The sequence below is a fragment of the Patiria miniata genome, unplaced genomic scaffold (assembly GCF_015706575.1).
Source record: "Patiria miniata isolate m_02_andy unplaced genomic scaffold, ASM1570657v1 HiC_scaffold_5, whole genome shotgun sequence".
Taxonomy (NCBI): domain Eukaryota; kingdom Metazoa; phylum Echinodermata; class Asteroidea; order Valvatida; family Asterinidae; genus Patiria; species Patiria miniata.
This window is the reverse complement of record NW_024037072.1, coordinates 33005285-33020057: the sequence shown is the minus strand read 5'-3', so window position 1 is coordinate 33020057 and position 14773 is coordinate 33005285. Positions and strand designations below refer to the sequence as shown.

Here is a 14773-nt window from a genome sequence, read left to right as displayed (position 1 = left end):
AAGTTTTGATTTGGAGCAGATCAGTAAGTCAACATTTTCCAGTAAACTGTGTTCGTTTTAAACTAAAAGGATCCAAGATGTTGTTTGTCATATTTTTTTAAATATCCAGATTTTTGTTGAATTGAAGAAGAATGGTCAAGTTATTTTCAACTTATCAGTCTACCAAACTGTCGAACCTGTATAATACAATTTGATCACTGTTAGCTCGATGGTCGAGTGGTGAGACATCTGCACTAGAAAGCAGGAGGTCGTGGGTTCGAGTCCCACCCGAGTGAGTTTTTCCAACTTTCACTTGGGAGGTAACACACTGAGTATACAGTGTTTATACGTTGGTGAAGGGCAAAACCTAATTTGATTTATATCACCCCAACGCAAAATTCCATCTTATGAATTTGATCAAATTTGCAAAACAAATCTCTCAAATGTGTATTTCGTAGAATTTTGTTTTAAAAGGATGCACTGGCTTTATTCTGCTAATGTACAGAGAGTTTGTAGTTAAAGCTAGAAAAGTACTGAGAAATTAGGGACTTGCTATGTCATAAGTTGTAATACGAAGTCTCTGGTTTCTACTGTAGGCCAAGAAAGCAGGCGGTGCTGGGGAGGGCGTGGCTATCACACTGGATCCCAGCGAGTTGGACTTGGACACTGCGGCCATGGCTGCCAAGTAAGTCAAACTTTGATTGTCAGTTTTCAAAATTTATTCTTTCCCAATTTTTTTGTAACGAGACATTCCAATAAGTCAGGTCTTTGCTTTGCCCAATGGGTCAGCTTATTGTCCTTTGAATGACTGAGTCTCTGATTGACTGACTGATTGACTGAATAGAGTCTCTGCCTAACTGTCTGACACACTAACTGACTGATTAAAATCATCATGGGTCCACTCTACTAGCTCCCCACCAATCCGGTCGTTCTGGTCTCCGGTCTGCTAACCAACAACTTCTGGCTGTACTGAGATCTTACCGATCCTGGGGGGACAGATCTTTTCGTATAGCTGCACCACGTCTTTGGAATAGTCTACCCATTAACATCCGATCTAGCACATCTCTCAGCTCATTCAAAACGGCTCTGAAAACACACTACTATGGAGTACCGAAGTGTGACGTCATTAAGAACCAGAAAGTGTAGTGCAAACGAATGGAGTACGCGCACGTGTTGGTTCACGGGCTGAATCACGCGCTAATGTCTTTTTACACACATTCTGTGCGCATGACGTATTCACTTTGGTACTCCATAAGCTAGCCTACAGCACCACATAATAAGCTCTTCTGCTTGTCAGACTACATAGTATACATTGTTTTTTGTTCTTGTTTGTTTTATCGTGTTTTTTTCTTTTCTATTGTAGCGCCATGAGCGCCTTTTGTTAGGTGGATGTGTGCACTTTATAAGTACCCATTATTATTATTATTATTGACTGACTGACGTAGCAACTGAGTATAAGTAATATCCTGGCTTTGGGGTTCAACTGGACTAGACAAGCCCGGTATTGTTTTTCAAAGGGTTGAAGAAAAACATTAAATCAGGGCTCTTCGTAAAAATTGACTCGATTGGATATGCGCTTTCCTTTAAGCGCACATGTAAACAAAGTGTGTCGTCATTTTGTCTTAGATCTATTCTGCACTTTTGCTCACCTTTCTCTGCTTACTGCGCTATCTCAGAAATGTTTGGCTAATCTTGTAATCCACTGAATCCTCAGTTACAAGATCATTGCATGCGTGTTGGCCAAAATCCTTGCTAATCCTTGAAATGCGCTTACTACAGGGTGAGTAAAAAAAACGAAACCCAAATGTTGAGACCATTGTTTTAGTGAAGTTCTGCATGTAGCACTTTCAAAATCTAGGATAGAAAAGCCCAATTCATAAGCTATCTTTTTAGTACAAGAATCATTCAAATCACTCATGTACTTTTCAAGTTACAGAATTTTAAACACAACCACTGTTTTAAAGTTCTGTCCACGGATCAAAAAAAACTTCAGTGTTCTTTCAGCAAAACAAAAACAAATCACATAGGGATGTGTGTGAATGGTTTTCGTTTTGCTGAAACAACCAACACGTTTTTTGTGATCCGTGGACAGAACTTTAAAACGGTGGTTGTGTTTAAAATTCTGTAACTTAAAAAGTACATGAGTGATTGGAATGATTCTTGTACTAAAAGAAAGCTTTTGAATTGGGCTTTCATATCCTAGATTTTGAAAGTGCTACATGCAAGACTTCAATAAAACAATAGTCCCGACTTTTGGGTTTTGTTTTTTTGACTCACCATGTATTAGTGTGCAACTTTCTACTACAGTTAGGAGATGTTATCGCTTACAGTAGCAACAAGAACCATGCAACTTGGTCCTGATAACCCCATTCGCTTCAAGATAAAACGAAGAAGAAAAAATGAAATGTACAAATCATGATGAATATCAAATCTCGCTTGCACTGTTGTTGTTTCTTCGTTCAGATATGAGCAACAAGTCCGTGAGCAGCAGAGCCAACTGGAGAAAGAAGACTTCAGCGATATGGTGGCTGAGCATGCCGCCAAACAAAAGGTTAGTTCATTAATTTTCATAAATCCTGGTTCCCGACCTAAAAGGCATACAGGAACATTGGCTTTTCATGCATTTTGTTCGTTTCCAATAACTCTGGCACTGAAAATCCAAAGAAGAATGTTCAAAGCGTAACCTGTTGAATTTCATCTCAGTGGATATTCAGTGCAAACTTTTAATCATAGAACACGATTTTGCCCATAGAACTCTTTATTTCCAACGATCAGTCAATCGACTGATCGTTGGAAATCAAGTACTTTTTAAAATTCCCTATACATGACGGCAAGCCAGAAGGAATAATTTCACGGGGTGTTTAGTACCAGTACGATCTTTAATCCATGAAAGCATTTTGACGATAATTCTGTCGGTTACTTTGGGGATAAATGCAAATGATCCTATGCCTTTAAGGACCTTGCTTTAGCTGACTGTCGTACTCTCCCTCTTCACATTGGCATTTGGAAGGTACTTGAATGCTGTCCTTCCATGAGCACGTTTTCAGTTTGTTTCGGTCCATTGCATAAGCCTTAGGTCTATCTACACGGCGTACAAAAAAGGGAATCCAATAATTATGGGTAATTATGTTCAAGTAATAGACATCATTACTTATGAACATCTCTGCTTGCTCCAGAATGGTTGGTTTATCAGCTTTGCGTACATACCTTTAATGGCACCCCTGCAATCACGGATTTCCGATTACCAGTCATTCCACACTACCGGTATGGGCATATATTTCCACACAGAACTCTCGCATGGAAAGGCAGCTTTACACTGTCTATTCATATGGGTACATTAAAAAAGAACAGACTTCCATGACCAAGCTTGATTTTTACAGGAGTAGGTCCTTTTTTTGGCTTCGTGAAAGAACTGTTAAAGGTGGTATGTCGTACAATGGGCTCCGTTCACAAGTACCCCCTCACTGGCAAGAAAGGGAGAGTTGGGGGAGACCATAGTCTGGTTCCCCGACCAACAAATTCCGACTGTTATTTCTGACGAATCTTAGATTCATCAAAAATATATCTTTTGGTCTGGGAACCAGACTAGGGAACCAGACTAGGGAACCAGACTAGGGAACCAGACTAGGGAACCAGACTAGGGAGCCCATTGGGAGAGACATTCAAACGCACCAGCGACTCCTGATGTTCACGCAAAGACGCTATGGCTTTCAAATAAGTAGTGCATACTCCAAGCTATACGCGCGCCAACCAGTAGGGCCTACGCACACATGGTTGTCCCATCCACGGAGTTCTCAAAATTGGTAAAAAAGCGCCCTCTTGGGTTGGCGCACGGAGCCCATAATAAAAAGGCAGTTCTGTACCCAGTTATAATCTGGCATATGTGTAGCAGCGGATGATCTTTGTTTCATTGGAACAGGCCAGCCAAACCACTAATAGGCCCATTGTCCTGGGTTCGAGTCCTATCTGAGCAAGTTTTTTTTAATTAATTTTTCATACCCTCTAAGACAGCACTGAGTATGAAAAGAGCGCTCATTTTTGCGCTCAGTTTAAATCTGATATACGTAGCAGCAGATATCACAATCAATTGAACCAGTCAGTCGACCCTGGCAAGCTGCTTGGTGGTTCAGTGGTTAAAAAGTGTTAATAGTCCCAGGGATAAGGCCATTTATTTGCAAAATTTTATGATCAACCCTAACTCCCTAGCTTCTTTTACTAGGCACTGGACCAATTCCATCAAAATCCATCAATCACTGTGCGTCTGATACAAAACTGTACCTGACATAATGGAATCCACCATTGACGCACTGGTTGACATTCATGGACTTGCTACACATGGCTTTTATCACAATAGCATTACAGGAAGCTAGGTAAAATCCTTTGGATACCCCTAGCACTGCTTCAGGCCATTAGGCCCAAGTCCATCATACTCCATCAATATTTAGTCACGCCAGGCCTTCTGGACCAAGTCCCCCAAAATCCACCAAAATGGGGGGATGGATTTGGATGGAGTTGGGGTGGTTATGATTAATCTTAATATTATTTTCTGTTGTAGTATACCGTGAGACATCCGAAAATGGTGCTCTTAAATGGCACTGCCGGTATTTGTGCCTTCCAGCTCAAAAAAAAAAACAACTAAAAATTTGAAGCTAATTTTGTGGAAACAAAATCAGATATTGGACCACTGCTGTCACAAAAACTGCTCCACTGTGACTTGTTTTCACTTTTTACAATCTTGATAGGATGAGTAAACAAGGGAAAACATGGTTGGTCCCTATTTTATCCGCATTCGTGGTATCCAAGGGCACATTGCATTGAGGACATCATCAAATCCTGTGGCTTTACCCTTTGGGGACACAAATGAGTTCATAATTAAGTCATAATTATTCTTACGATGCAAACTTTCTTTGTAATTGAAAAAGCTGCCTGAGACCTTAAGGTTTGATTTGAGTGGTAGATGAACTTTCTGTCTTAAAACCTGGTCTCGCTATTGCCATTTCTGCTAACCCTACCCCACAATCACTCAAATCAGCCGTATTGGGGGCAGCATAGCAAACCTATTGTGCATTTTATGATAAATGCGCCAAATTTGGCACAGAGATAGACCAATTATCCTATAAACAAATGTGGATTTTGTGGCATTGCAGATCAAGCCCTTGACAGCCGTCGGAGGCATCATTTAAAAAAAATGCCGAGTCGGCACTATATTGTTATGCGTTTTCTCTTGCAGGACATAAGATTTGTCTACGTGCTTAGATGCAAAAAAGCATATGCAAAAAAGGGATATATAATGCATTTTTCTTTCCATTACTCATTGAACCAAATCCTTAGAAATGCCAGCCAGCTGTTGTTGTGTGGGTAGATTGTTTTACAAATCACTCTTAATGGAAAAAAGGAATAAAGGGGGAATCCAGAATTTACAAAAGCGTAATAATGATGTAGCGCCTTGAGCACCAATCATGGTGGATGCGTGCATTTTATAAAAACACATTTACATGTATGTCTGATGTACCAGAGACGGGGGGAAAAAAAGTGGAATCCCAAATTAATAGAATATACAGTATATGGAAGGGTTAGTAGTACATACAGGGTGAGTCAGAACGAGCTAGACCAAAGTTCACCATTTTTTGTGTGGCAAATAGAGTATATGGAGAAAATAACTGAGTGTTTCATATGAATGGTTATTACCCTGTCTTCCACAGGAATTTTGAATTTTTCAAATTACTGGCTGTGGTGAGGAGTTATGCCATTATCATTGAAGTGGCTCATATTCCAGTCTGCGCACGCAATTGGTTTTGCCTTTTTTTAAATGTGTCAATAACTTCAAGTGAGTCAGTCACCATGACTAGGTTTTTATTTGTTATTACACTGCTTCAGATCAGTACGCGATATCAATAAATTTGTTGAACCATGGAACCGTGGTCAGAGTGGTTTTTAGCATGTGTTCTTTGCTAGCGCTTTTCTTCAAAATGGTCCAATGGATAAACCTGAAATTTTCACCAAATATGTCCAAAATATCAGCCTATAGCATATCGCATTTGGCACTTGTTTTTAACCCTAACTCCCTAGGGGGTGTGCAAAATCATATTAAAATTGGAGGATTCAAGACTGTTAGGGCTAATAATCGCTACATAATTTTAATATTTTCTTTAATTTAGGTCCAGATCATTCTGATTCACCCTGTACTAGTAGTTGACTGACTTTGAAAAAAACATATTTATATGTGACGTTTGAGTATGAAAGTAAGAATGCTGATGAGGAAATTTTCTAGATAGTGAGGTACCCTAGTGAAAAAAATCGTGACACAGCGGACAAAAGCACAATTTTTTTCACTAAAGCATCTCCATGGTATACCTTTTCGAAAAAAAGACGGACGCAAAAAATTGGATGATGGGAAGGGCATGTACATGTATGACGTCATTATGACATCATCAGCTAATTATTACATGAAAAAATATAAATTGATAATAATCTTCAGAACTACAAGCATTACAGCAACAAATGTGGTATCAAATTAAAGGGGACAGCAAACTCTTTCATTTGAGTGGTATGTCATAGGGATAGTTAAGGGTGATTTTGTGGGTGAAAAAAAACTTTTTTGGTCAAAAGACATGTTTTTTAGGCTAAAATCATGGATTTTGGGTAGTCACATTGACACTTTGTTTTAACATGCAAACAGTTTGTGGTATTGTGAGATGTTGTTTTTAAGTTCGAGAGAAAAGTTCAAATTCTATGCCAAAAGAGTTTTTGTAATTGATTATTAGTATCATAAATATGTTTAAACTTGTTCCAAAGATAAGCGGAAAAGTGAGGCATTTTACAGCGAGCTACATTAGTAACAAAAAATGCTAAGGATCGTTACATGGTATTTAAAAGCACCATTTTTTTCACCAAAGCTTTGCCAATGTGTTACGATCAAAAATAGGGTAGGATGCAAAAAATCGGATGACAGGAAGGCCACTTTATGACGTAATAATGACGTCACAATATACTACTGAGCTCGTACAGTAATTAATTGTAGAAAATAAGGTCGTGAAGCGTTGTGATGAGATTCCAAGTAATTAATTTGACATTTTGAGGGTCAGGGAATTGAAGAGTGATATAATCAGTGACATTTAAGTAACAATAAGCTGATTTGCTGTTGCAGTGACGTCACTATTTTCAAATTTTCTTGAAAAATCTAAGCATTTTTGATTATGGACAAAAGTGCTACAATGACGGTATTTGTCACGCAAAAAATAAATTGTGTGAAATTGTGCGGCTCCTTGAATTTGGTCTTTACCACATCCATTTGTTTTGACCATTTACTATAGCTGGAAGACGTAACAATATATGTGTTGTATATTACGGGTAATGAGGTATGGGTTGGGAGCCAGACAGATAGGAACGTGGTAACCTGAAATAGATTAACAGAGTGGCCGGTAATGGTGATGGTACGTCCTTTAACAATGTATTACAAACGGGGGCCGCCCGATAGTCCGAAGGTCCAATAGTCCAAAGGTTCTTTAGTCCGAAGGTTCGATAGTTCAAATGCACAAAATTTCCATAAGAGGGGGTTCGTTAGTCCGAAAATGAAATAAGGTTTGTTAATCCGAACATTTGATGCAATAGTCCGAAGGTTCATTAATCCGAAGGTTCATCAGTCTGAAGGTTTATTTATCCGAAGGTTCGATAGTCCGAATTTAGAATAAGGTTAATCAGTCCGAAGGCTCAATAGTCCGAAACGAAAATAACAAGCCCGCGGGAACGGGGGGTGCTGTTGGTGCTGCAGCACCCCCAACTTTTTGGATTGGGATCCCCTACTCCCGGGCAAAAATGTGTTCCAGCCAGCAGTGTTCTACGACGTTGAAATTGCACCGCTGAGCTTAACATTATGCTTGCTCTACAAATATCTCCTTTGTTTTGTTCGTTTCTAGTTTGCCCCGGCTAAGCACGGCGCTTCGAACGTCTAGCACAAAGTAACACTGTAAAATATCAGGAGGAGGTATTTTCTAAATCTTCAGGCAGTGCAGAATCAATTTTCTCTCAATGAATCTAAAATCATGACATGTCTATGATATTTCTGCCATGATGGAAGCTTTGACCCGAAAAAAATAACCTCGGCCATGACAATGGTGGCAAAGTTGATTATGCTTGCCACGATTTTTTTCATTCGATCTTTCAATAGGGGCAAAGTTCATACCTTTCCCCTGAAGGTTTTTTTCTTTTCATTTAAAAGTTTCATTGACGTTGCTAGCATTCTGTACTCAACATTAACAAATAGCAAGGTTCACACACATCCCAACTTAATAGGCTTCCATTGAAACAAGTTCCAGTGTAGTTTTGTTTTAATAAAAAAGCTATTCATGTGTTACCCTCACAAGGTTTTTCTCATGAAAACTCAGTAGACCGATAAATCCTTGCCTAGCCCCAAACTTGCAACCTACCGATCATAAACATAAAGATGCATTTGGTCTGTTAATCTTTTATATTTGCCATTCCCTGTAACAAACAAATAACACTGCAAATATATCAAGAGCTACATGTACATCGTTTAGGCCTATGTGAATATTTTTATGAACAGAAATTCACCCGCTTCCAGTGAAACCATCTTGAACCAAAAAACATCCTTTCGGGTTTTATAAGTTTAAGTATATACTTCAGTATATTTCATCACAGTGCATCCGGAATCCAACATTTTCAGGGGCCTTAAAGCAGGCCCCTGGCCCTGTGGCCCCACGCCCTAAGGGCTCGGAAAATAAAACAAAACATACATGATGGAATTTACTAAATGTAAGAATGCAGCCTAGCAACAATAATATTTACATGCGATGTCATGCATAGTGATACAATTCTCTGTCCAGAATTAAATGGAACAAAGAATGGAGATAAAAATACAGGGTTTTCGACTTTTCAGTACAGTAGAAATGTTATACGAGCAACAGTATATTCTAAACAAAAAAGTGAAATAAATTGTCTTTATTATCTCAAAAAACGGTTGCTAAAAAAGTCATATGAAAGTGGCCAGGAATCGCCTCATATTGCACCACAGAGCATCCATATTTCAAAACTTTTAGGGGCCCTTTAAGCCACGCCGTAAGGGCTTTGCGCTCCGTGTTCGCATTAATTTTGTCCGTCCTTTAGAAATTCCAGCACCCCCTGGCAAAAGTTTGTTCCAGCGGGCTTGAAAATAATGTTCAATAGTTTGAAGGTTCGATAGTCCAAATTGACAATAATTGGTTGGATAGTCCGAAAAGACTCTATGATGGTCCGATAGTCCGAGTCAACAGTAAGGTCCGATAGTCTGAATCGACAATAAGGTCCGAAGGTCCGAATCAACAGTAAGGTTCGATAGTCCGAAGAGTCATACTGACGAACCGTATTGCCCATTCGGACAATCGAACCTTATTCTCAATTCGGGCTATCGAACTTTTTTCTCAATTCGGACTATCAAACCCTATCGTCTATTCGGACTATCGAACCTGAGGATTAATTAACCGTATTCTATTTTCGGACTAATGGGACCTTTGGACTATCGAACCTTCGGATTATGGAACCGTCGGACTATTGAACCTTTGGACTAACGAACCTTCGGACTAATGACCCTTCGGACTAATGACCCTTCGGACTAATGACCCTTCGGACTATCGGGCTGTAACCATTACAAACACAATACCAGTGCAGCAAGTCATGTCCTGCAGTTTGTAAAGGTTTTTAGTTTGGGACGTGAAAAAGACAAACAATTATCCATGATGCACAAGCACAAGTGTGTTTCTCGATTAAATGCACCATCCTTGTCGTTGATGGACTGTCTATCCTATTGAAGTATCCATCAGACATCATCTTCTGTGTGACACGAGCAAAGCATCTCTGAAGGTCCACTGTGTGAGTAGTTTATCCTTTCTTGTTATTTTCCACAAAGCTGGATTGCGACTGAGATCGTGCAAATAAATAATCTTAAAAAAAGCGTCATCTGTAGTCTTGTCCACAAAAAGGTTTAAATTGTAACGCCGGAGAAGTATATGCTCAATTCCTGGCTAATGTTGAAGGGTTTAGGGCAATAAATGCATTGCCAGTTGATGTAGAATACGGAGCCGAAGGGACAGTAGAACATTTTGTGGTAAATAATGCCTCGTGGCATCATTCCTGAGGTAACATTTATGAGATAATCATGACGTAAGACATTGCATTTTAACGAATCATTGATCACAACAGGGGATAGCAGCGAGGGTCAAATGTACATGTACATACATGTTTAATTTAATACATTAAATTAGGAAACATCCCTCATTTTATCAAACTATTTGTATTTAAATCTTTTTAAAATAGTCTAAGAACAAGATTGGCAACTGCACTGATTTCCTTGGTCTCAGAAACGTATATTAAATGTAAAAAAACGATCCATGGCTTATTCCTAACTAATATCTCAATTTTAATGTATAAGTGTGTAATAATTAGCCGATAATGTCATAATGATGTCATAAATGGCCCTTCCCATCATCCAATTTTTTGCATCCTACCTTTTTTTCGAAAAGGTAAACAATGGAGATGCTTTGGTGTGAAAATGGTGCTTTTTTCCACCCGTGTCACGATTTTATCACTAAGGTTAGGTACCTCACTTTTCCGCTTATCTTTGGAACAAGTTTAAACATTTAAGATATTAATAATCAATTACAAAAACTCTTTAAGCATAGAATTTGAGCCTTTCTCTCTGACTTTAAAACAACATCTCACAATACCACATACTGTTTGCATATTAAAACAAGGTGTCAAAGTGACTACCAAAAATCCAGGATTTTAGCTGAAAAAAACAGGTCTTTTGACCAAAAAGGTTTTTTTGACCAAAAAAATCACCCTCAACTATATTCCATCCCAATGACATACCACTCAAATGAATATATTTTTTTCATGTAATAATCAGCTGATGACGTCATAATGACGTCATACATGCCCTTTCCATCATCCAATTTTTTGGGTCCGTCTTTTTTTCGAAAAGGTATACCATGGAGATGCTTTGGTGGAAAAATGGTGCTTTTGTCCACTGTGTAACGATCCTTGGCATTTTTGTTACTAGTGTACCAGTACCTCACTAAGAGGGGAAATGCACAACAGCGTGTAAGAAATGGACAGTTCAACGGCCGCTTTGATCATGCACTCTTAACGCTTATTAGCACTTTAGCGTGCATTGATGGTGCATTCATCCTGTATGCAATCTGCAAGGACTTACCGGTACCTAGAAACTGGATACACGCGCCTCACACTTAACTCCGGACAAAAATTGCCTTCTCCCTGTGTGATGTTCATTTTCCGTTAATTTGCATAATGGTTGGTGAAAAGGAAAAGGTTCGTGAATGTCCTCTTTTTTTGTGACTAGTCAATTTTTGCTCAAGGGAGGATATTCATCAAAGGAAAAAATAAAGATAACAAAATGATGCATTATTCAAAGGTAATGTGCTTAAAGGGGATACCAAATTTTGCAAACTTCAAAATACAAAACTACTGAATTGTTATGAAAAAAAAAACAACTTGCAGTCTAAAGCATCCTGTAAATTCATGGCATCTGGTATGCTGTCATTTTCAAGAAAAGTGGTGTTTTTGTATCAATTTCCAACGCTGGTCCCAACGCCAGTGTTGGGAAAAACACCGGCTTTTTTTTCAAATACTGCCCCCTATTTGCCATATTTAGTTAGTCTGAATTTTGTTTGCAATTGATCACACACCTATGAACGGGTACAAGCCAGCTAGCCTGGTTCCCTGACCTAACAATTCCCTGACATCTGTAAATTGCTCCATTTCAATTTAAGTGGGGTCAGGGAACCAGACTACAAGAACATGATTGTTTTTCGTAGTTTTTCCAACATCTACAAGCACAAAACTTCAGACAAGTCAGTGTAACAATAATTATTGCTATAAAGCACATGATTAAACCCCCCAAAACTACCATTTCTAAAAATTACAGCAAAAGCAAATGTTGTATATTCCCGCATAACCTTTGCTCTTAAACAACTCGAATTCTTTTTTTTCCGTCTTAATATTTTTCAATATGTATGCTTATTCCAAACCAAAAACTCTGCAACACTCTGAATGAAAGGTTTTTATTTTGGACACAAACAGATCCGCCATACGAGGAGACTGGTTCCCCTCCCCGTGTGTACATTATTGATACTGATTGTAGGGCAGGAACCAGCTTGCCTCACGAGAATGGAATAATTGTCGGGCTGCAAGTAAATCTAAATTTGTAAAGTAATAACTGAATAACTGAATGTCGGCCGATTTCTTTGTTCTCGATGGATGTCTCATTCAAAAGTGAATAAGTATCAGGAATGACCTATCGCGGTAGAATCGCGTCAACGCAGCTTGTGAAATATTGTCCAATTACATGATACACAAAATGGACGCGGAACGTGCAAAATCTAAGACAAACAAACTTAATTAGCGTACCGGTACAACATTTCCCATTGGGTTGTCTAAAGGGCGTGGCGAACACGCAAACGGCGATAGATCAATTGCAACTTTAATGTAGAGAATAGGGGCCCCAACTTTAAAGTCCATGAATGTATGTATGGTACTCATGTAATGTAAATGAATGCTTTTATTTTCTCTGTACTGAGTTTGTAGCCATTTTTGCATAAATTTTAACATCGAGTGGTGTCCATTTTCCGCACGTTTCATGACTCATAAGTAACACACACATGATGGTACGAAACCACTTCAAGACAGCTCTCCTTCTATGCACCTTGTTTTGATGAAAACTCATCTAAAGGTTCGGTCTGTTAATTGAGGCCAAAGGTTGTTTGCTTTGGGGAGAAATACTGATGCTGAAACTGTCAATCCTGCTGGTATGTTAGAGGTACATTAAAGGGAATATACAACACTTGCAAACATCGAAAAATAAAACTACCAAGTTTGTACGAAATACCTTACTAGGATGTTGGTAAATGACAGTCTTAAGCATCCTGTAAAATTATGGCACCTGGTGTGAAGTCATTTTCAAGAAAATGGCATTTTTGTATCTGTTTCCAGCGGTGGTCGGCCGACCACCGTTGGAAAAAACCCAACTATTGTGCAACTACTGTTCAAAATTTACAATTTTTTATTCAGTTCAAATTTTGTTTGCTATTGGTTATATATTCATGAACGGGTGCAGGCCAGCTAGACTAATTCCCTTACCTTACAATTTTCCGGCATCTGGAAATTGATCCATTTTATCTTTAGTGGCGTCAGGGAACCAGACTACTTGAACGTTTTTTGTTTTTCTTGGTTTTTCCAGCATTTTCGAAGAAAGAACTTCAAACATGTCAGTGTAACAAAATTTGATCTATTATACTAGCCCCTCAAATAGTTCATTTCTGAAAATTACAGCAAAAGCCAATGATGTACATTCCCTTTAAAGGGCCCATGCCATGTAGTTTGTTTTAATGGAAGCCTCGGAAATGGACCCTTTTGTCCCATTGAAAGTGACTTTAAATTTTTGTTTTGCCATTTTCAAGGGTATTTTAGTGCCTTTTTGGTTTATATGCTCATGCAAATTTCCATATTCATGAGCAAAAGTGTGATGTCATTTCAGGCAGAAACCTCAATGTTACAGCTATTTCAGCACCAAAAGTTGCCAGAATTGTGGATATTTCACTGTCGTAAATGTTCTTTTCTGTGGTTGTGTCAGTACATGGCTGTAAGTCAATATATTGAGGTACATTAGTAACAAAAATGCTAAGGATCGTTACACAGTGGACAAAAGCACAATTTTTTCACCAAAGCATCTCCATGGTATACCTTTTCGAAAAAAAAGACGGACGCAAAAAATTGGATGATGGAAAGGGCATGTATGACGTCATTATGACGTCATCAGCTAATTATTACATGAAAAAATATAAATTAATAATAATCTTCAGAACTGCAAACATCTCAACAACAAATTTGGTATCAAATTAAAGGGGACAACAAGATCTTTCATTTGAGTGGTATGTCATTGAGATGGATTATAGTTGAGGGTGATTTTGTGGGTCAAAAAAACCTTTTTGGTCAAAAGACCTGTTATTTCGGCTAAAATCATGGATTTTGGGTAGTCACTTTGACACCTTGTTTTAACCTGCAAACAGTATGAGGTATTGTGAGATGTTGTTTTTAAGTCAGAGAGAAAGGCTTAAATACTATGCCAAAAGAGTATTTGTAATTGATTATTAGTATCTTAAATGTTTAAACTTGTTCCAAAGATAAGCGGAAAAGTGAGGTACCTTAGTGATAAAATCGTGACACGGGTGGACAAAAGCACCATTTTCACACCAAAGCATCTCCATTGTTTACCTTTTCGAAAGCAAGGTAGGATACAAAAATTGGATGATGGGAAGGGCCATGTATTACATCATTATGACGTCATCGGCTAATTATTACACACTTATACATTAAAATTGAAATATTAGTTAGGAATAAGCCATGGATCGTTTTTTTTTACATTTAATATACGTTTCTGAGATCAAGGAAATCAGTGCAGTTGCCAATTTTGTTCTTAGTTCTTTAAAAGATTTAAATACAAATAGTTTGATAAAATGAGGGATGTTTTCTAATTTAATGTATTAAATTAAACATGTATGTACATGTACATTTGACCCTCGCTCCTATCCCCTGTTGTGATCAATGATTCGTTAAAATGCAATGTCTTACGTCATGATTATCTCATAAATGTTACCTCAGGAATGATGCCACGAGGCATTATTTTCCACAAAAGTTTCTACTGTCCCTTCGGCTCCGTATTCTACATCAACTGGCAATGCATTTATTGCCCTAAACCCTTCAACATTAGCCAGGAATTGAGCAT

The 14773-nt window shown here is 38.4% G+C and overlaps 1 protein-coding gene across 2 annotated transcripts in view; it reads left to right on the top strand.

Annotated features, from left to right (window-relative positions):
* Positions 1–14773, top strand: part of LOC119741814 (splicing factor 3B subunit 2-like) — a 54617-nt gene that overhangs the window by 26877 nt on the left and 12967 nt on the right. For both annotated transcript variants that reach the window (XM_038217714.1, XM_038217715.1), the window contains exons 17-18: positions 576–664; positions 2443–2530. In XM_038217714.1, the coding sequence (XP_038073642.1) occupies positions 576–664; positions 2443–2530 (177 nt within the window). The remainder of the gene's footprint in view (positions 1–575; positions 665–2442; positions 2531–14773) is intronic.